The sequence below is a fragment of the Amphiprion ocellaris genome, chromosome 11 (assembly GCF_022539595.1).
Source record: "Amphiprion ocellaris isolate individual 3 ecotype Okinawa chromosome 11, ASM2253959v1, whole genome shotgun sequence".
NCBI classification, from domain to species: domain Eukaryota; kingdom Metazoa; phylum Chordata; class Actinopteri; family Pomacentridae; genus Amphiprion; species Amphiprion ocellaris.
The window spans coordinates 12,439,679-12,462,734 of NC_072776.1; the positions used below are offsets into that span (position 1 = coordinate 12,439,679).

General features: G+C 39.7%; 1 protein-coding gene and 1 long non-coding RNA gene across 2 annotated transcripts in view; one reads left to right on the forward strand and one right to left on the reverse strand.

The window, feature by feature from the left end:
* Positions 1–23,056, forward strand: part of bard1 (BRCA1 associated RING domain 1) — a 32,149-nt gene extending 9,093 nt beyond the window's left edge. The window contains exons 7-11 of the mRNA XM_035951219.2: positions 5,310–5,442; positions 5,576–5,708; positions 7,622–7,714; positions 12,523–12,620; positions 20,558–23,056. Of these exons, the coding sequence (XP_035807112.2) occupies positions 5,310–5,442; positions 5,576–5,708; positions 7,622–7,714; positions 12,523–12,620; positions 20,558–20,905 (805 nt within the window). The 3' untranslated portion in view covers positions 20,906–23,056. The remainder of the gene's footprint in view (positions 1–5,309; positions 5,443–5,575; positions 5,709–7,621; positions 7,715–12,522; positions 12,621–20,557) is intronic.
* On the reverse strand, positions 18,747–20,009 carry LOC129350055 (uncharacterized). The gene is made up of 2 exons (XR_008603269.1): positions 19,082–20,009; positions 18,747–18,967 (listed from the first exon to the last, which is right to left on the reverse strand). It is a non-coding gene; the product is annotated as an uncharacterized LOC129350055 (long non-coding RNA).

Below are 23,056 nucleotides of genomic sequence, written 5' to 3' on the forward strand. Positions count from 1 at the left end.
AATCAAGAATATGCAATGATCAAATTCACCCTTTAATAGAGATTATGAGGCAGTTTTTGTGTGTGAAGTCTCTGCATGGTGTGCACTACTATAAACAATCATGTATTAAATGCTACTTGGGAGCCAGTTTTGGGGACTGTGTCAGAAAGATACTTAGTGGCAGTGGATTGCAGTGCATTGCTCTGTGAAGTGTTTTCGGTGTTTTTGCTAGAGTATTTTATTGATCCCCTAAGGGGGAGGAGTGATCCATACACATATATAAAAACAGTATTTTAAAAATATATATTAGATAAAAAACAAAAGTGAAGAATAGAATTTGTCGTGCAATAAGATATAAATTGTTGCAGTACAAGTTTAGGACTTTAACTTCAACTGCAGTTGTCTGACGCAGTTGGAATGTTTGTTGGTGTTATAGTTGGTAAAGCAGAAATTATTCATTTTATATATACATACGTACGTACATACAGTTAATATTTATTGTGTGCCTATCCTATTTAAGTGCATTACATCATAGAGGTGCATCTGTCCTCCTGGACCGGCACTTATTGTGAAGTGCCTGTTTTCCTGTCATCGTACCAGGCATTCAGCATTTTGTAATTAACAACAGGTTGAGTTAGTGCAGTACGTAGGTGGACAGTCGTAAGACCGATAGCGATTAGTTGTTGGTCAATCAGTTGCTGCATCAGCGTTTCTGTCGTGGAGGTAAGGTAGACATATAGCACGTTGTCAATACTGAAGGAGGGGATGTTGCATTATCATTATGATGAGTACAGTAGTTGATCTGGGTAAGTATATTGGTCAGTAAGGTCTCTTTTTGCCATCATTTAATTCCCATCATGCTTTGTGCGCTTTCTTCATTTCATTGTATTTGTCTTATTGCCTTGACGGCTCCTGATTGCAGCATCTTATATTTCTCCTCTTTACCCTATTACTTGTCTGCAAGGCAAAAAAGAGGCGGCGATTGGGACCGTCTGTCAGGACTCCTTGTCCTAGCTTTCCCTCCTCACCACGCACAGTCACACGCATACACACACACACACACACTCTCACACACACAAGAGGCAAACCAAGACATCTGCCAATGCAATCCCTAATGGAATCACTGGCACACAGCTTGGGCTTTAGAAGTACAGATTTTGTAGATCTTTTTTGTTCCTCTGTGTATGTGAGCGCGTGCATATTCGATTTGAATGGCTCAGCTGCATTTTTTCATTGTTTACACCTGGTTCTGCAAATCAGTTGCTGCCAGGGTTTCTATCTCGCTCAAGTTTTTGACTGCCTGGGCAGATATCAGAAATGCTGAGGGAAATCTTAAAAGAGGCAAACTCTGAAGTGAGTACCAGTAATACCGTCAACCCCTTCCCCTGTTATGTCACAACAGGTTTAAGCATTTTCTGAGACAACTACACAGCATGCACAGCTGGGTTCCCTGATCAGTGCTGTAAACATAAATATCTGCCAGCGCAGGACATTTGGACATTTTAAATGGAGGCTTGCAGGATGAATGTTGGTAAACTTACTGTAAGCTTTTCGATGTCACGATTTATGTGCATATCAATACAGTATGAAAATGAATTTGTGTTAATGAGATGTTGGAAACAAGACATCCAATATATTTGAATTGGCTGTTGGCTCACTCCTAATGACTGCCTTAAGCCCAAAGCACTGAATCCATACAGACGTTAATTAACATCACCTGTGTGCCGTGTACTACAGTGCCAATCCATTACACTGGATTGCTATAATTATACGAGACACAGAAGCATCCTGCAAATGAGTGATGACAGTCACCAAATGTTGGTAGTTTGTTATTACAACACCAACACTTAATTGTACAATTTTGTATGTGGTACGACATAAATACAGTGGCTGTATGAACATCCTGTTTTGATCCAGAAAGCAGCAAAGAAACACCGACCTAAGATTTAATTGGTTTTAGCATATCTTATCTTCATTAAAGGCACCCTATGGGGTTTATGACCACATTAGCAATATGTAATGAGTCTGTCCTGATTTCTGACACTTTGTTCCTCCTGTGCACCCAAATTAAGACGCATGTGCACGAGCACGTGGGTTTCTGGAATTAAATTCTTGCCAATTGTTTTTTTTACGCTGTTCCAGTGAAAAAACACAGGCAGTGAAGAAGATGGTAAGCATGGATGTAAACTATGCATGGTTCAAATGTTCAGAAAACAGCTTTGCAAACATTAAAATTGGATGGAAACTTATTCTGCATTTTGTTAGACCTCAAGGATATACACAATGATGAGTAAGACTGAGTGTAAACAGAAACTTTGTTTACAAAAAAAAATCACCCTCACAGGGCACCTTTAAGATAATGTGGCTGTGTCATTTTCTAGACAATGAATGTCATTTCCCTGGTTCTTCCAATCTTTGAAATGTACTCCATAATGTATACTGTTTGTTTTGCAGTTTCATTCTCTTGTCAAAACAAAGTGCCCTGATGATTTTTGGCTCTTACACACTAGACTATCCATTTTTTTCAGGGATGAAGCGTGAAATATTGTCAGCAGTTTGAATACAGGTATTGCAAGAAGCATTATGCAAAATGTTGCAAGTCCTTCTCTACATTATGTGTGATTGCAGTTTGGCATTAAAAAAGGGCATCTGCACAACAGCCAGAGTACTTTTCCAAAGCTAAATGGAGGTGTTGGCTAAGTCATATATCACCAAGATAAGCTGTAACACTCAGCTGATCCAAGCATCAGGACAAATCCAGAGTGGATTGTTTAAAGAGGAAATGTAACTAATTAACTTTTTGATTAAAAATGCATTCGAGCTTTACCCGCTGCCTCATCAGTTGCTTGACATGAGTTTCTATCATGAGACATCCTTTTCAGACTTACTGCTGATCTAGAATTTCTGTCAGCTGTAGAGTGATCATGAGCTCGGTTTGAATTTTGAATTAAACTCTGTACCACTGGAATTTGTGTGATCTGATGGGACATATAAAGTAGTTTACACTATTTTAAGTTGTGTATCAAATATTAGGCAAAAGAGCTAATTCTGTTATCAGCGTTGTTGGTTTTTTGTTATGTTAGGACTGATAAAGAAGGCATAAAGATTGTTAGAAAAGCTCAAAATGCTGTAAGGTATAAACTAGTTGTGGCATACAACATTTTGTATTTTGTGTTCAGCTCAACATTACATCTGAGTCTTCTTGCCGTGGTTAGAAGAATAGTCATGGATGCAGTGGGAACCCACTAGAACCACCACCGCCTTCCTCCCACTTGTGCTTGAGCAGCGGCCTGTGGGAGAGTGTTTGTGACTACACCACCTGCACAACTTTTTCTACATTTTTTAGATATTCTTCTCACATGCTCCTGCTTAAACCAGCTTGTGTGTGCGCATATGTCTAAGGTGTCAGGGACATTTTATGTTTGTTTGTATTTGTGTGTGTATGGGACTGGGGGTATGAATCCAAATGAAATATTTTATGGACCAGTGGACCTATTAATTGTCCCCCAGGTGTTATCTTTGCTGACGCCTAATCTTTTAGAGACGACCTGCTGAGCTTGGTTCTACTCTTCGTCTCCTCTCCTCCTCCTTTCTTCAATCCTCTCTCCTCCCCTCCTTTCCTGAAGGTGACCTCTTGTTTCATGCAGCTTCCTTGAACTTAAAGATACATACTTTAAGATTCTTGAGATTCTTGCTGCTTCATCATCTTTCAGTCTTTGGGCATAATGCCACTTTTGAGATGACGTTAGACCTCTATTACAGACTAGAATCTCAAGGGTTAGAGTGTCTTACGGTTAAAATAAGTCCTGAATCTGTAAAGGCAATGTAGTCTTCTCATCAGATAAATGTATGCACATGTTATTGACAAAGCTTTTGTTCTAAAAAATAAGCTCTTCTCTGAAAAGTTTGCAGCCCCCTAGTGGGATTTTTGCATGCGGTTAGTTTATATGACCTCTGAATGAAGTGGGGCACAGATTTCAGCTCAACCTCATCAAACAATTCTGCTCCAACAAGTGAATGACACACATGGGTGCACAGTCTCACAGAACGAGCAGGGTGTGACATTGCCAGATTGTTTTGCTCAGAGCTCTGCAATGGCAAATATTGAATATTAGTGTCCTGCTTGGCTAGAAATAAAAACAACCCCAATTTGCATGGATTGCGATGGGATGATAAGATGGAATGATCATCTTGTTTGAGAGGACTTTTCTTTGAACTGCACATAGTAACATGAATGCTTCTTTGTATGAGGACACAGAGGGTTACAAACATTTGTGTGGTTGATTGGTACTGGTTGCTAAGATCAAGTAGAGAGTAATTTGAGAGAATTTGAATATAATATTGGCTCACCAGCCAGAACACTGGATTATGAGGTAGCTAAAGGCAGGTTTCTTCAAAATAAAACAAAGCATGGAAGTATTACAAGAATCCTTTGACAGAGACCTTCTGTTTGTTCCAGAGGTTAAAGTTCCTCAAGACTACTGCAGGCAATCTAAGAAAGCAGGTCGTCAAGTCTCCAGAAATATGGCCAGTTGAGTCATTTTCAAAACCTGTTTGACAGAATATGATATGGTATTCTTGAGTTTTGAGTTTCCTTTTTGTGTCTTTATTTGCATTCACTAGATTTTGTGCTAATCTATTTTATTCAAATTGGCTTAGCATGTAGTCCTTTGCTTGGTATTTATAAACATTTGTCAGTTTGACACCTTGTTTACAACACTTAGTAATTAGTTTTTCAAAAAATATTTTCAGAAAATAAGATGTCTGGTATTGTTATGACTTTTGTAAATTGGAACAGTGTTTGACAAAGTGAAATTTTAGAAACCAAAAAGGGCTATTTTCTTACTTTCTCTGCTTTAAATACTTTAAGGTCAATTGAGATAGAAAGATTGTTATATAATTACTACTCTATGTAATATGTTGCAAAGCAAAATCAGGTTTGCTTTACATCTCAATATATCTGAATCCAAAAAGGAAGGGATCTGTAATTTCAGCTTCTCTACCCGTAAAATTGAAAACCAACTGTATGCTTGAAGAGAAAAACTGTAGTGACTCATTTCAAACCCACCATGAGTAAATAACCTAGAATACCTTGCTCCACATTGTTACCCTACTTCTCAAGTGTGTCAGCGTATTCTGTGACTATTGGTGTTAAAGTATCAGTTATTGTTTTGTTTTTTGATAGTGTGCTGTCATATTTTTCAGTTTTGTTGTGTCTGACTGTCCCTTTGGTCACCAGATGGTCTGCTTTGCTGCAAATTCGTAAATACACATGTACACATACAGTGAGACACTGACACGTTTTATCTTTTGAATGTTCCTCTTCATAGCAATCTGTATGGAAAGCGCCCTGCAGATTATGCAGTGAGTCTGGAGATGCTGGAGATTTTCCAAGAAGCCTCAGAAGGAACCCAGTATGCTAATGCTCATACATCTCGTAGCCCTTCAGCCAGCCTAACTGTGGTACGTCTACATGGACATGTGAATAACCTTTTTGTTTTCTTTTTCCTTTTGAAATTGTTAACCCCAGAGTACTGACATTCTTGCATTAAATAATCTAGGCATTTCTAACCTGTGTTCTTATCCCCTGTCTTAGGTGAACGAGTGTGTGAGGAGGGATCAAAGCGTGATGTTTTTGGCCACTAAGCTGTCACGGGCGGAGCAACATAAGCTGGCCAAACTGGGACCGCTACTGGGAGGGAGGACGGCTGATGCTTTTTCTGGCTCAGGTAGTGCTTTTGTGATTCAGACACCACCCTCCTCTGAGTTTTTTTTTTTTTTTTTTTTTTACCTCTTCAGTGTTCCAGGCAAAGCCCCTTAGAATACACCACATGATTGTTTTTTAATGTTTGTCACAACTGGCTCTCAGCAACTCACAAATTAACAGCAACTACCCGCCAGTTGCTAGTAGCTTGTTCGCTGCCAAATACTCTAGTAGATAATCGAAAGAAGTGTTACAAGGGTAAACGTGGCTCAGTAGTCATGACGTAGTCTCTAGTCCTGGTCCTGATATTTGTCATGAGAATCGCTGTGCAATACTTCCACCACCTTACATGTGTGATTATTATTTAAAATGGTCCTTTTCCTACAGAGCCAAGCTTTATAGCCTGTACTATCTAACACAGACCCGTTTGTGTTGTAAAAGCCAACAGTAGGTGCTTGAGCACGATCTCTCACAAAGGTTCAGCCTTAGCTAACAGCAGCTTTTAGAACGGTATACATCATTGTGATACAGCAGCTCCCTCACTGTTGCATAGTAATGGCTGGAAGAACACCAGCGAGTGCAAGTAATTGAAATCATTCCTCATAAAATGTTTGGAGGTACTGTCAGGGTGATGAATACACACTAATGAAAAACAGAAGTGTTGCTCACAACTCTCCTTCATCTGGCCGGAGGGGTGAAAGTTGGTGCTTTCGGAAAATGTTTTGTACATTTTGAGCCGAAGTCTGCAAATCCACCCAAATCCATGGTCAATGCACAGAATAAGAATGCTTTGCCCTGCAGATATAATTATGTTAATTGTGTTCTTGTCAACTGCGCTCACTTGTTGAATGAACAGGCAATAAGCTTGTATTTAAATTTTAATTAACCTATAATTATGTGTCACTGTCTTTTGTCAAATAAGCCTCTGTATGGCCTTTTCTTGTGTTGCCATGGATTGTTTGACAGGTTTGCAGTAAGCATACCTGCTCACCCACTCAAAGTGAGGGACGTGAGCAAATTATTAACAATGTGAGAAATGCACTAGACTTTTTGGATAAATCAGGACTTGAAAGCATAAATATTAGTCTTTCTCAGTATTTGTTTGAGTGTTGGTAAAACAATATTTGGGTATTGAAGTGGAATTTTGTTGTGTCATCCTTTATCAAAACTGTTATTAGTTACATCCTGCACATGTTAATAGCTTTTTTTAATGTAATACATAAGATACAATATATATACCTGGATTTATTATAATGATATGTGGTAGTAATTAGAGTTAATTTTCTTGTTGTTCCAATTTGCAACACTTCAAAGTAGTTTGAAAAGCCTGCTGTCACATAAAAAGGCAGAAAGCGAGAACCGCTAATAATTGTGCACATTTTCAAACAGTTTCCTCCTTAAGGGCATTCCGAGTGTTGCACACTGTACGTCTGAAAGTGACTGAAATAGATGTGTAATGAACAAAAAAAAAAAGCCTGGCTACTTTCTCGCATTCACACAGCTGGTCAATCACAGTGTGAGGTAGATGTGAATGTCAGATTGCTGGTTTTGCAACTGTTTGGACACAGTGTCCGCCTCCAGCATTACAAAGCTGTGGGGGTCCCCCAAAACTATTCTATCACCCGTCAAGCTATTCTGATGAAGCACACTGTACTGCTGAAATGTAACCTCGCTGTTGACTCTCTTATTTTCCTACTGTCTTGATACTGATGTCACACACATTACACATCCCAGACTTAGGACCTTGCTTGGGCTGTTCTTGGGTCTTCAATGTCTAAAATATCTCAACTACATATTAAAGGCTTCCAGTTGTAATGTTGTCAAAACATTGCCTTGTTGCGCTGTAGGAGGACAACAACATGCAGCTGTTATTTGTGCATGTATAGTACAATTCTTTCGTGACTAATTTTTGTCTGGGTGTCTGTTTCTTCCTTCCAGTGAGCCATGTTGTGGTGCCAGAAGGACAAATGCCCACCACCTACTCCACCCTCCTGGGTGTTCTTGCTGGCTGCTGGGTTGTCAGATACAGCTGTAAGTATGGAGTGAGCTGTCGTCTGGAACACATGCTATTTTTGAGTGCCGTATAAAACTGTTGGAATGAGGGTAACTTCCTATTGCAGTGGCACCAAAGCAGAATTTATCCAAAATCTCTTGAAGGTTAAATGTAATATCTCCTCCATTGTAGAGCTTCTGTATAGAGATTCGAGTTCACCTTGACAATATATAGCACTTATGTTTATTGTTCTAAGATATCTATTGTGCTCAGTTCCTTTAATTCATGACAATCATTAATTCAGCGTAGATGGCTTTAATACTCTCTTCCATCACTGTAGCCCTGGAATAACTTAACAGTCATTTGTGAATAAAATATTTTTAGATTGAATGACATCATGACTGTGGATAAACATCAGAAATCTTTGTCACTGATTGCTTTTTTTTTAGCTCTAAGAAAATCCAGGTTTTAAATAGTTTGAATGGTTTTGGCTTTATTATCGTTTGACTATCATTATACAAAAGAGAACAAACAGCAGTTGTTGGTCTATTTTCCATTGGTAGAATACTAAGCATTTCCCCTATGAAATAAGGCTTAATTTGCACTGTTAGCCTCATTTATTCATAGCCTTAAATGAATAGTTCAGCATTTTAGGAAGTACACTGATTGTCCTTGTTGGCTAGCGTTAGCCGAGAAGATCAATAACACTGTCATATCTGGTCAATATAAAGCTACTGCCTGCAGCTGGTGAGCTTAGTTCAGCATAGTTATTGGAAACAGTAAAAGAAATGTGCTGCTCATGTGTTCCTCACAAGCTCCTAAATTACATGTGAGCATTCGTGATTGAATTTGTCATTTATTTAGTTACCTTTTATTAAAAAGTAAATTTGATGTTAAAATCAGGTGGTAGACTGGTACTTTGTGCTGCAGTGGAGGAGGAAGCAAGTTAACCTTTGCAGGAGTTTTTTGCTTGCTATACGTCTGTTTTTACAGTTGACCGAGTCTTTCAAGGGCGCTCTAGCCAGAGAAACAATATTTCCATCTGCATTTGAAGTTATGTTTGCTACCGTAGGTGACTCTTGGCATAGTTTAGGACAAGTATGAAAAATCTGGTAGGTAAATATTGGATTCACTGAACCGCAGCACAGAACAAATGGATTGTGCTGCACTAGCTGGTTGGGGTCATTTTAAGGATTTTATGCTTCCTGCTAGATCCCAAAGAACATTTTACCTGCCACCTTTATTCTAAAAGTACCATAGAACTGCAGTTTGTTACTGTGGCATCCAAACTTTAAAGGAAAAATTAAAACATTTTAGTTTATTTGGTTGTTTATCTTATTCTTAATAAAAAGCATGGGAGTGTGTCTATTTCCTACTCTGTAATCAAGTCCCACTAAGGCCTCAGTCTTAATTCCTCCTCACTGCTAGTCGATTCTGAGACATAGACTTCTGACCTTCATACTTCCTCCTCTCGGCAAGCTTTCAAGTAAGATCAGGCTCTGTCTTTGGGATGGGAAATTCTAAATGCTAAGTACCTTTTGCTTCATGCAGAGCGTGCAATGTCCTGGGAAACATTAAAAGAATATTTTGCAACAGGCAATTTTCAGATCATTTGTTTGTGCCTGCTGCAGTGTGTGCCCACACCTGCTTACATGCCTGACAGCCAAATGGAGTGGGTGGATGACTCGGGGATGGAATCTGGGAATCAGCGTGCCACAAGGCAATATCACCACCGATGAAAAGATGTTTGATTTTTGCCAAGATGAATACTTAGCAAAAATTTTACTATTCTCAGCCAGTCTCCCCGGCATCCCTGAACCAAGTCAACAAGCAGACATTCAGAAGAAGTCAGCTTCAGGGGAAGTAAAAAGAGACTTGCTGTCAAAGAGTTTTCTGGCACCTTGGTGTGCCCTTGGCTGGTGTATTTGTCAGTAGCATCACTTCACTGTGTGTGTGTGTGTGTGTGTGCATGTGTGTTTAGAGTACAACGCCATGCTTGCTTGTCTCTGTCTCTGCCAGTGAGCCAATTCAAATTTAAATATGTGTGGTTGTGTCACTGGAAGATTTTGTGTGTTTGGACCGGATTCAGCCCCTCCCCTTCTCTTTTCTCCACGCAGGCTGAGCACTTGACACAGCTTGTCTCCCTCATGACAATCACTGTGGCATCCTATCTGTTTCTGTCCTTGTGTATGTGTGCGAGCACACACAAACAGCTGAGTTCTCCCTGTCACCTGCCTTTGTACGCCATTGCTGTCAACTAGGCCAAGCCCTGGCTTACGTCTTTATCAGGAATGTTTTGTTGCATTGCATTTTCCTTGGAAAAGCAGCTTTCCTGTTTCATCCTTTCTAAAAGGTTTCCATTTTAGCTAAAAGCCTTACTTAAGCTTTTATTTAAGAAAAAGAGATGAAGGGTGAAATTAGGCTTGAGCGGTTTCAAGGTGTTACGGTATACCACGGTATTTAGAAATCTTGAAAATATGATTATTAGTACTGATCATTCTCTTTCTATTCAGCTGATATTTAGATGCTATGTTAGGATAATTTAGTCTAGTGCACAGCATGCACCCCCAGATATCAGTTTCTTTTGGTGGAAATGTGACAGGTCTAGTAAAAAACTGCAAAGGATGAACATTGTTGATTAGTGATGTGCATGGCAGGGTTTCTTAATATTCACCCTTACCACGTGAAACCATAACTCCACCCGCAGAAACACACATTAATCAACCACTTCAAACTGACCCCACCTTAACCTTGACTGTGACAATTCTTATTCTAAAATTCCATCGTACAATTTTATCCAGTTATCTCTCTTCTCTCCTTGCAACAATTGTATTTTTTTATGTCTGTGTATGAAAGTAGCTAATAATTAAATACACCCTGACATTTTCTGCAGCAAACTGAAGTTATTCAGGCATGGTTTTCTCATGTTTCTCACAGTACGCTACAAGCATGGCCATTCCGACTTACTTGACCTTGAGTTATGTATAACTAGCAGCTGAGAGCAGTGGGGTCAGTGCAAGTTTTCTAGCTTCATCTTTATTTGACATCTGCAAACTACAAAAGCAGTTTATTAGCCACATAATTGCATTCGACTGTCAATCTACCACTGCCAGTCACACATCTTTACCCTTCAGTTCTCTGAAGTGTCAGTGTCATCAGAACCTCCAGCAAGAATCTGTGGAAGAAAGGCACTTATGAGAAATGCTACAATGACTTCTATCGCCAGCAGCTCAGCTTTTGCGTTATATTTAAACGCAGATGGCCTACCCTATACCATAGTGAAATGTCATGAAGATAAGATGGAATAGATAGGCCTGCTGCCCAAGCCTAGTTGAAATCCTTGCTTCTGTCATCCCTTTTCCTTCTTTTTTTATTGTAATTTTTCCACACATTTTGTCACTGCTGCTGCCCGGAGGCATAGCTGCCACAGACTGGATCCAAGAGTGCTCGTGTTTTGTTACTGTGTGCCCATGAATACTTGTTTTCTTATTTTTCCTAAAGCATGAAAATAGTTGGTTATGGGGATGTTGACTATCAAAAAAGGATGAGCTGCTGTGCCCTGTCTCACTCCTTAAGTGTCAGTGTTGGCCTTTAAAACTTTTATCAAGTCTTAAGTACAATGATTATCTCATTATGTGGGCAAAGACTAGTCTTATCCTAGTCTTGTGCTTATAATGAGATCACAGTTCCAGTTGGATTCATAGTTAATCAAGGAAGCAGGTTCATCTTGCTGCACTTTCATTCATTGACTCGGGAAGGAAAGGGTTTGAGATGTTTTCTGCTTTCTTTGTGAACATTATTAGCAAATATGCTAATGACTCCTCGGCACTAAGCGCCATCGGCCGGAGCGATTAACCCCAGTATCTTTCCTTCCCTCACTTCCCTGCCCAAGACTCTGGCAGGGTCCCTTAAGAAGAAAGCTGTAATTAAGGGGGATGAAGAAATGTAATTACCCTCCACCTCATGCACTAGTGACTGTGTGTATGTACGTGTCTTATTGTGACAGGGTGTACACACACACACACGCACACACACCCACACACACGCACACACACACACACACATACAGACACATTTAGCCTGATCCGTTCATGTCACCATACTTTGAAGGTAGGAGACTAAGATGCAGCTGAACACACGGCTGGAAACATTGTGAGACGTCTCAGCATGTCTAATGAAAGTAGTTATTCACGCCAAGCTTTATGCTCAGGTGTATTGCTCTATTTGACATCATTTAGCTTGTTAGATTTTAAGCAAAATCTTGTTTCACTATGTTTAGATGTGCCACTTTTAAATGTGAGTTTGGATTATTTTAATATATCCCCAACATGATGCTCAGTAATAGAACGCTTACTGACAACAATGGCACTGTGATCTGCGCTGTGTTCAGAGGCGTATTTTATCTGTGACAGTGAGAGGTCATTAAAATGTGCAGTTTTTTTCTTATCTGCCTTTACTTTAAAAAAAAAAAACAAAACTTCTCTGTCTTTCGAGAAGCTCTTCTTAAGGATTTAGAACAAAAGCTTCTTCTCTAACTCAAAAAATGCCGGGATGCTGGCTGTCACACAGTTCCAATTTGACTCCGTAAAACCTCAGGAGACAGAAGGAGACGAAGCTCGAATTCTGCTTAATACTTAAAACGAGGGTTGCATCATTAACTCTATCATGCTGTGGGCATCTTTCTCTGTCAACAACCGCAGCTTTGCCAATACTTGAAATCGTCCAACTTGAAGCAGACATGAGCGTTGTCATCCTCTGTTCTCAATTGCCTTGTCACACTCTTTCAAGTCAGCATAATTAGCTGTAGCTTTAATTTATTTTTTTCATTCTCTCTCTTTGATGCCAGGGGTGGAGGCATGTCTGCAGGCAGGGCAATGGATGCCTGAAGCTGAGCATGAAGCAGGAGAAGGCCCCCAGCGCAGTCGCATCAACAGATGTAGCTTGGTAAGCGAGAAGCACACAAACAAAGACATGAAACTGAAGAGTATCAATTGTCCTTGGGAAAATTTCATTTTTTCCAAGCTGTGGCACATGCTTCTGTTTATTTTTTGTGTTTTGAAATCATAAATCACGATGTAATTGCTCTTTTTTTTGGCAGTAATCAAAACAAAATAGTGTATTTTAAAGCTCCTAAATGCAAATCGATCTCAACTGAGTTGAAGGAATACTTTCTTCCCCGTTATGCACCCAACTACTATTTTTTAAGTTGGTAAGTAGAGTGTTTCTTCTCATCAACAATAAAAAACAAACGCTTGAGGAAGATTATATTCAAAATACAGGAATAGATTTTGAAGCTTAGTGTAACAAAAGTGAATACATGTACGATCACTAACTCGAGTTTGAGAACCTGTGATCCTTGAAACAAAACTGAATAGAGCTGTGAATTCCAATTAGCCTAACTGCATGATCATGGGTACAAAATGACCTCTGAACACCAGAACTTAGCAACATGTCTGCATATGTGCTTGACAGAAAAATAATTGCCAAACAAACTGAAAAATATGATTGTGAGACTTCACAGTGATGGAAAAGGATCAGATCAGTTGAAACATAGTTGCACATGGTCTTTAACCCTGTGGCAGTTGTTAATGACAGTCCGCTGGTATGGGTTCCGTTTAATCAAACACACGTTTTCCTGCAGTTTGGTACAAAGGTACAAGGTGAAACTTTGCTAAAGGACATTAAAAGTAGTCTGATGAATTGGGAATACATTCTTTGGTTGGATCATCTTCAAAATAAATGTATTCACCTCAGATTCGGTGTGTGTTTAATGTGAATCTGACCACAGTTAATGCGTAGTCCTGACAGTGTACCAATGAGGTGGGAACGTAATGGTATGGGGCTGCATGAGTACAAAAGATCGTGGGGAGGCGACATTTATAGGTGACACCATGGTTGTCATTCGATAAACCAAAATACTTGCTGTCAAGATGACTTCCAGTCTACAGTAGTTTTGTAGAAAAGGAATATTGTAGCATGATAGCCCTTCAGAGAAAACCACCAAAATAACACAAGTTTCCAAAGAAAAAAAAGAAAAGCATTACTGGGCGAGGTATGTAAATTTAAACTTCATTTTTACATTTTACATGATAGAAAATGCCCTACTGTTCAGCCTACAAGCAATGCAATTACTGTAAGGTGAGACACTCTAGAATCATTTGACATTTAATTGATATTATACAGCTGTATACTCACATCTGTTGTATACTGCATATTTTTGGTTGTGTTGCCGACCGCTTGCAATGGACACAGAAGAACAGAGTGAAAAAGATCAGTAAGGCATCATCTCAAAGTGAAGCTTAAATTACACAGAAATAACCTCAAAAGCAACATAAATGTCCAACAGTGGCCAAGTCAAAGTCATGACCTCAGTCTAAACAAGACAGTTTCGATAAGGCTTCAAAATTGCAGCTGACTCGCCAATCGACGTGAAACTTGACAGAGCTTGTGCCATTTTACGGAGAATGAGGGCACCGCGTTGCCTAGATGGCAGAGCTGATACAAACCTAACACACTCATGTGGCTCTGCTTGCTGCTAAAGGTGTCTAATTTGTGCACATTTGATTACAGTTTGACATTAAAGAATCATTAGCCTCTTTAAGATGCAGTGCAGCAAAACAACATTATCTGAACAAATAGTAAATACGCTTATAGTCACTGTACATGCTAAAGTGATTAACTGTTTGTTCCCTGAAGGATGGTGCCAATGCAAAGATTGAGAAGCAGAGTAGTATATAGAGCTAGTTGTTGAGATGATCCTGGATAGACAGCCATGATAATAATCATGTTCTCTTGTGGATTCGAAATTTTCTTCCCTCTTATGCAGGATAAATGTTCAGTCTTGAAAAACAATGAGAATTTCAATCATAATCATAAGGAGATACAAACACACATACACACACCAGTGAAAGTGAAATTCAGCCAAAGTATAGTCAAAGAACCTTCTTACTAGAAACTCTTGAGAGAGCTAATTTACTATGGAGGACTAAAAGTGCCAAAATTAAATAAATAAATACATCATTAAATAATTAATTAAATATGTCATTAATTAATTAAAATTGGAATTAAATATTTCATTAATTAATTAAAATTGGAATTAAATATGTCATTAATTAATTAAAATTGGAATTAAATACTTAAATGTGTTATTAAATAAATATATCATTAAATAATTAAATATGTCATTAATTAGTTAAAATTGGAATTAAATATGTCATTAATTAATTAAAATTGGAATTAAATACATAAATGTGTTATTAAATATGTCATTAATTTATTAAAATAACAATTATTTTAAGTAAAAAACATATTTCATTATTTCACGATTTAATTAATTATTTCATGGTCCTTGTGTTGCAGTGGATCATGAATTAATTTTATCTGTCAACCTCGCCCGTCAAAGTCCGTGGGCGGGACTAACGTGAATCTAGTCTAATCCACTGCTTTTGTCTGCCTTGAAACCGGAAGTAGAAGTCTTTCTAAACATGGTGGCTGTGTAGAGGGAGAGTCGCTGTGAACTTTCTAGAGAGTTGGTGAGAGATCTTTTAGACCTTGCAGAGTATGTGGAAGCAGGACCTGCTGACCGCGAGCATGTAGCGTGTAAAGCAGAGGAATTTATTGAAGTTGTTGAAGTTATTTCCGCACTTTCCGACCAAGATGTTGACCGTAGAGTGACTGCAAATTTAGAGGAAGTACTCCGCCGGTTTTCTGGTACCAGGGTGCAACAGGAGCACACACAGGGACCAGGGCGTTTGGCATACCGAGGGAAGTTCTGGAACATCACGTTCTTTGTGGATTACCAGCCTGTCAAATTGCAGCGATGCTCGGAGTGTCGAGCGCTTTTCCTTTAGGACCTACTCGGCGCGGCACGGCTCCGCTCGTCTTTGTTTAGCCGCGATTCCACAAGCATCTACTCGGCACGGTACGGCTCGTCTCATCTTTGTTAGCGAGCGTTTCCATACGGACTAATTTTCAGCACCTTCTCGGCTGAGGTTCCCAGCGAGCTGAGATGAGCCGATAATGTGGCGTTTACATAGTGCAGGCCACTGATTGGACAGGGAGTGACGACACAGAGCAACTTCAGCACGAAAACAAAATCCTGCATTAAAAAATGACTGTAAACAGCGACGGTGTGCATTGCTCTTCACGAAACTCTCTGTTCTTCATAATTTTAATGTGACAGCCAGACCTGTACCGTGGGTGAATGAAGAGGTCGAGACTTTGTCTTTGGTGGTGGACCAAAGAATACAGAGAGAGCTGGACGGAGAAAGTTTATCAGGAGGTCTCTGAGCGGATGGCCGCTCACATATACAGTAGACTGTATATAAAGAGGACAGAAGCAGTGTAGGGAGAAGCTGAAAAAGCTCAAAAGTGACTATCGGTCCACCCAGGACCACAACGGCCGGCGTGGGTCAACCAGGAGGTGTTGGAAGAGGTTTAATGGAAGCTATTTACTGGCACCGCACCGGCGAGCAACAGGAGGGAGACTCAGCCGCTGCATTGTTGGAGACGTTCGAGAACGGTGAGTGTTTTGTGACTTCAAGAAACTTATACATCATTTATTCCATTGGTGGCAAGCTTCTTTTAAGCAAACAAGTATTTTTAGAAAGTAACGTCGTTGTCTCCTGGAGCAGACAATAAGATAGCTAGTTAGCCATCGGCGCTAACTCCGTGCTCTGCTTGTATTTCGTGCTGCTGTTTCTAACGTTTAGCTCTCAGAAGCTAATACTTCAGTCAGCATGCCGTGTTTTTCTTGTACTTAGAGTGAGTGTTTATTTCTGTTCAAGAATCCCTTTCCACATGCGAAGCCTACTCCACCTCCGTCGCGGAGCCCCCGGCTGCCCTGTCTCCTCTCCACCACCAGCAGCAGCTCCTCTCCAGCACCAGCTTCGACACCGACCCTGTCAACAGCACCGTCTTATCACCGGTAAGACACGGTAAACAGAGAGCATGGTTGATTTTCGCATTATTATTATTACTACAGGTGTAAATGCCTGCAAGCATGATCAGAACAGTGAGACCAACGACCAAGAATTCAGGCAGGTGTAAATGCAAACTGTGCAGCAGCCAGCTCAGGAACGCCTGATGAAAGCTACATGTAGCTGCAGTGACACATAAACAGAACACATGCAGCTGCATTTATTTTCCATTGACTTAACAAGTAAGTCACTCTAATTAATTTACGTTCTGGTGCAGTGTAGTATTGCAACCATTCTTCTTATAGTCACTAGGTAGCTGTGAAACTGAATGAAAATATACATAAAAATGAGAAAACACAGCTCTTCTTAGCAACTCCAAAATGTGCACAGGATGAAATGAAGTTCACACCACGTCGTTTTTGTTTGTGGTGGAGGAGTTACTGCTTGTGCTTTGGTTAAAGCGAAGAGTGCCAGAAGTTTATTAAAGTATCAAAGACATGATCATGATTGAAAATGGATGGACGGGTGGCTAAACACATCACATCATAGCTGTGGAGTCCTTCCAGCTCCTGGGGACTACAATCTCTCAGGACCTCCTGAAAAAGGCTCAGCAGAGGATGTATTTCCTACAACAGCTGAGGAGACATGGCCTGCCACATGAGCTGTTGATCCAGTTCTACACTGCAGTCATCCGATCTGTCCTGTGCACCTCTGGATCAACCACACAGCAGGACAGAAACAGACTACAGCCCATAGTACGGACTGCAGAAAACATCATCAGAGACCCCACTCACCCTGGACATTTGGACTACAGAGCCCTGTACACAAAAATCACCACTACTGTGTTTATAGCAATTACCATTTTGCTAATGTGTTCATACATTCCAGTCTAGCTGTACATTTCTGTTTATATTGTGTTCTATTTTACTACTATTTCTTTTTCCTCCCTGTTCCTCTTTCTATAGTTTATTTTTTATTATTCTCTTCCATATTCCTAGGATGACACCAACAGCCGAAACCAAATTCCGTGTATATTGTGTACTTACTTGGCCATTAAAGCTGACTCTGATCACTTTTCTGTCTTTGGTCTAGGCAAGAGGAAAGGGGGCCACAGAAAACTGGACCTTCCTAGCGTACTTGTGGAGATGCAGGCTGAGGAGGAGTGGAGTCATGCCCAGCATGATGAGAACATCTGGTTGCTCCTCAGCGAGGCAAGAGAGAATGAAGCGGCCTTGCAGCGGGAGGAGATGGCCCAGAATACTGCCTTCAACCAGTCATTCCTGGGTGTGCTGGGGTAGCTGGGTAGGCAGTGGGCAGCCGGCGAGTGTGAGCGAGTCCACCTCCCATAGACTTGAGATTTACAAGTGCTGGTCATATAATTAGAATATCATGAAAAAGCTTGTCTTTTGGACAACTGTCAGGTCAGCAGTCTTCCCCATGATTGTGTAGCCTACAGAACTAGGCTGAGAGACCATATAAAGGCCTTTGCAGGTGTTTTGAGTTAATTAGCTGATTAGAGGTGTCTTCAATATTGAACCTTTCTACAATATTCTAATTTTCAGAGATACCAAATTTGAGATTTTTGTTAGTATTCAGGTATAATCATCAAAGTTTAAGAGAAATAAACATTTGAAATATATCAGTCTGTGTAATGAATGAGTATAATATACAAGTTTCACTTTTTGAATGGAATTACTGAAATAATGAACAACTTTTTTCATGATATTCTAATTATATGACCAGCACCTGTAGTTGTATATAGTTTTACTTTTAGTCCTCCACTGTAGGAGAGGCCCACCACAGTTTGTACTTTGCACATTGTAAATAGTTTTGATTTTGCTGCTGACTAATAAACTATTTTGTGACTTATGTGATTGCATCATAACTTCTCATTTTGTCTGTTAAGACACTGGTAGAAAAAGAGTCAACAGTCTGAACCAAACAATTCTATATTCCCTAATAATGTATTTGTGTTTAATGGGATTTAACATGTTTTAACACAAACTCCTTTATGGTGCATAATTCCGGTGACTGAATTACACCAAAGCAATACTGATTTATCAAACTGGAATTTTCTTAAAACAGCTGTTTTAATGTTTTGGCGTTTAATTTTTTATTTAATCTTGCTAACCTTCACAAACAAACAATAGTATAGACACATCTACAAAAGTTTATTGTCAGAATTGCATTAAAGAAAACAATAGCGGTCCGGGGACCGAAAAACAGAAGTATAACAAGAAGAATAACTTTGCATGACACGTAGTGCATCAGTGCATCCTGTACATCTCTGTCCTCCTCCTCTACACCTTGTGCCACTGCAGGCTCATGTGCTGCTGCTTCAGGTAAATCCCATGAAGTCTCATCAGAGAGCATCTGAAACACATACACAGCATACATATTTTAATACCTAATAGTGACAAACTGCAGCCATTACAGGGTCGTTCACAGGACTGATACACGATAGCTAGCGAACTAGCATTAGCTTACCCTCATATGTCGTCTCGTTCATATCCTCTTGTCTTCGGCTTGATACTGCTTTATCGCCTCCCAAACTCTCCTGTGTGTCTCCTCAGTGTTTCGACTCGTCGCTCTCAGCTTTCTCCGACTCTTCTATTACTCTGAATCTGACAGAAAGCCACAGACCGAGCAGCAGGTGTACTATCGCCTCCATGTACATTGTTGCATTGCGTTTGTGTCGCACAGAAATGACGGTAAGGGACTTTCGGACCGCCGTGCTATGACGACTCCACCCACGATGAGGTGGTTCTCAATGTAATGGAAAAACAACTAAACCGAGACGAGCCGTGGCGCGCCGAGTAGATGCTAAAGGAAATGCTAAAGGAAAATTTGTCTTGCACCGCATGTATCAACATTTGGGAAAGAGGACCGAGTCTTTAGCGGTTGCTAATAAAGTTTTGTTTTATTGAGTATCCAAACCAACGTAGAGGTGAATAGCGCCACCCAGTGTATCGGAATGTGTTCACAAGCTCTGCGTCAATCCATTATCTGGAATCGATTTGCCTTGACTTGATGTGCAGGGTAACCAATCAGGTGTTAGGATCCGCCCACCGACTTTGACGGGCGAGGTTGACAGATAAAATTAATTCATGATCCACTGCAACACAAGGACCATGAAATAATTAATTAAATCGTGAAATAATGAAATATGTTTTTTACTTAAAATAATTGTTATTTTAATAAATTAATGACATATTTAATAACACATTTATGTATTTAATTCCAATTTTAATTAATTAATGACATATTTAATTCCAATTTTAACTAATTAATGACATATTTAATTATTTAATGATATATTTATTTAATAACACATTTAAGTATTTAATTCCAATTTTAATTAATTAATGACATATTTAATTCCAATTTTAATTAATTAATGAAATATTTAATTCCAATTTTAATTAATTAATGACATATTTAATTAATTATTTAATGATGTATTTATTTATTTAATTTTGGCACTTTTAGTCCTCCATAATTTACGCGCCACAACAGTTGACTTCATTGATGCTGTGAATAGAACAGTCTCCGGTGGCATAATTCATTGCTGCTTTAAACAGCAATGCTAAGTGGTTCAGTGTTTGTCTGGAGAATGGTGCTTATAAAAATGTCTTCTGGCTCTGCAGCAAAGAAGTAAAAACAAAGCATCTCCGCAGACACTTGCCTAGATTTAGTGACAAAGAATAGTATTCCGAGTTTATTTTCATCGGAAACAAAAGAGGGGACCTTAATTATTCTCCCACTGACATTTCAAGGGTTGAAGTTTCAGCCTGGCACTGAGTGAGTGAACGTGTTTTGTTTTTTTGAAGATGATAGATAACAGGTCCTTTCAGATAGGCTTTTGATATGCAAGAAAGTACTAGTTTGAACCAGGGAGCTCATCAAGCAATGAGAATATCACCAAAGTTCTCACTAATGTACGAGTTTCATTTTGTTTTGTAGCTTCCGCCGCTCTTCGATGGCTGTTTCTTCTTCCTGCTCGGCTCCTTTAAGGCTCCCGCCAAAGACGAGCTCACCAGGCTGATCCGGGAGGGAGGAGGTCAGCTCCTGAGCCGGCAGCCGAAGCCAGACAGCGACGTGACACAAACCCTGAGCGCTGCAGCCTACCACGCCCTGCCGGGCTCTGACCAGGCCCTCTGCACCCAATACGTCATCTTTGACCCCCAGGGCCCTCACAAGCCTGCAGTGGTTAGACGAGGCAAGGTGTGGTCAGCTCCCTCCACCTGGATCATCAACTGCATTGCAGCCTTCCGCCTCCTCCCAGTGGCAGACCCTCAAATGTTGGTTTAAACCTTTTCTTTTTCCCTTACTATAACAAATAATATTTTTTTAGCAATATTTCACTTACCCTTAAACATCGTCATTCCTGTGGTGATTAACTTGAAAGAAATCACATATAGAAAAATAAAGCAATAATTTACCTTCATTTGAATACTTTTTGCTTAAAATGTAAATTTAGAATGACGATCTTTACGTTTGTTATCCAAGATTGATCCTACATTACTACAATTTTATGTATAAACCCATAATTAAATGCTTCAGAGAGGCACAAAATGTAGCAACATGATTAAATGGACAGAAGCAACAGAAAATAAAATTCTGCTACACAATTTTTTGTTTTTGGGAGGCTTTAAAAAAAAACAACAACTTTATTGTATGAGGTTGGATGGGTGTACGTTACCTGACCTGTTAAAATTATTTAAATTACACAATAGGAGAAATTAAAAAAAAGAGCATTTTGTGAAATTGTCTCTTACTTACAGTCCAGCGACAAGAGTTTACAAGTTAACACAAAATCATTTTAGGGGGTAACAAGTTGAAACAGTTAGGAGCCACAAGTATAACCCAAATGCATAATAATCAAAAAGTGCTTATTTGAATTTAAAGCTATATCTAATATTTTGTAACAGTAAGGTGACTAGACAAGGTATCTCGGCTAGTTGACGTGTCTGATGACTTTATGCCACACCGTTATGCTGGGGTTTTTTTCCACTTCATTGCAGTTTAAAGAACACCATCCATCTGGTGTCAGCCACTTGTCTAAGCAAGGGTCACAGTAGCTGCAGGCTGTGAGGCATTTCAGATGCCTCTTGCCTCACCGATGTCCTTCAGCTCTTTCTGTGGAAGCTCAAAGCATTTCCAGGCCAGACTGTGTGTGGTATATAATCCCTCCAACATGTTCTGGGTCTGCACTGGGGTCTTCATTGAGTTTTACTTGCCTGGAAAACCTCCACAGGGAAGCATCTGGGAATAATCCTAATGAGATGCCCCAAACCACTTTAACTGACTGACCTTTTAATGTGATGGAGCAGTACTTCTGCTCCAGACTTCTCGCCCTATCTCAGAGGGTGAGCCCAGCTAGCCTGTAAAGGAAACTCATGACCGTAGGTGATGGTGGGAAATTAGATTGACTGAAATTAGATTGCAATTTGCTCCCTCTTCACAACCCTCCAGTATAAAATCTGCTTCACTGCCAATGCAAGAACCTTCTGTCTGTTGATCAACTCGGTTTAAGAGCTTTCATCTGTTGCACAAACTTCATCTGGCATTTTGTTTTGTGTCATATATGTACCACGCTGAAATCATTTTTTTTGGATGCTGCAACATCTGAGTGGTTTTAGAGAAAAATCACATTACATAATATGCATGGATTTACCAGGAAAAGATAATTATCTAATTGAAAATGTCTGTTTGACACAAAAGCAGATGGTGGGTCCTGAAAAGGATTGATGGAAATTCAATATAAAGTGTAGAATAGGAAAACAGAGCAATTAATTGTTCCGTCACAGTGCTGGCACCCGCTGTGAAGAAAAAGCAAAACTTTTGCAGGTATTTGTGCTTTTAAAGGTCTTCTACTGGCTATCTCCCAAGATGCCATTTTCAATGGGATTAGTCAGGGATGCACCTAATTGCTATTGATTGCTATGTGCTGCATAAAATTGCTTCCCTTTTCTTGTCCATGGTGGGAGGTGGGAGAAGGCAATTAGCAGTGTGGACGAGATAGAAGCCCAGGCTGACTTGTAATGAAATGGAATGGAGGAATGAACCTGTGAGTAATGCCCTTGAACTCAGTGAGCATTACGAAACCATTAAGCACCAGTATTCTTTCTCTCACACAACCATGAGTCAGGAAGGTATTGTACTTATATTTATACTAAAATGCTCTGTTTTTAGCCGCATTACCTGAAGCTTTGCTGTGCCCTGGTTCAGTGAATTGTATGTTGTTTTTGTCACATAGAACATTTGGCTGAATTCAAGGAGATTTGTCGAGTTGGTTTCAATTGAATTTGCCCCTGCAATTGATGCAGATGTCAAGAAATGCTGTGCTTTTCATGCTGCACATTTTTGTGTTGTTAATGTGTTTTCATTCCATCTCAAAGGATCTGATGTAAACAAAACGGAATAATTAATAATAATAAAAAAAGAAGAATTCCACACTGA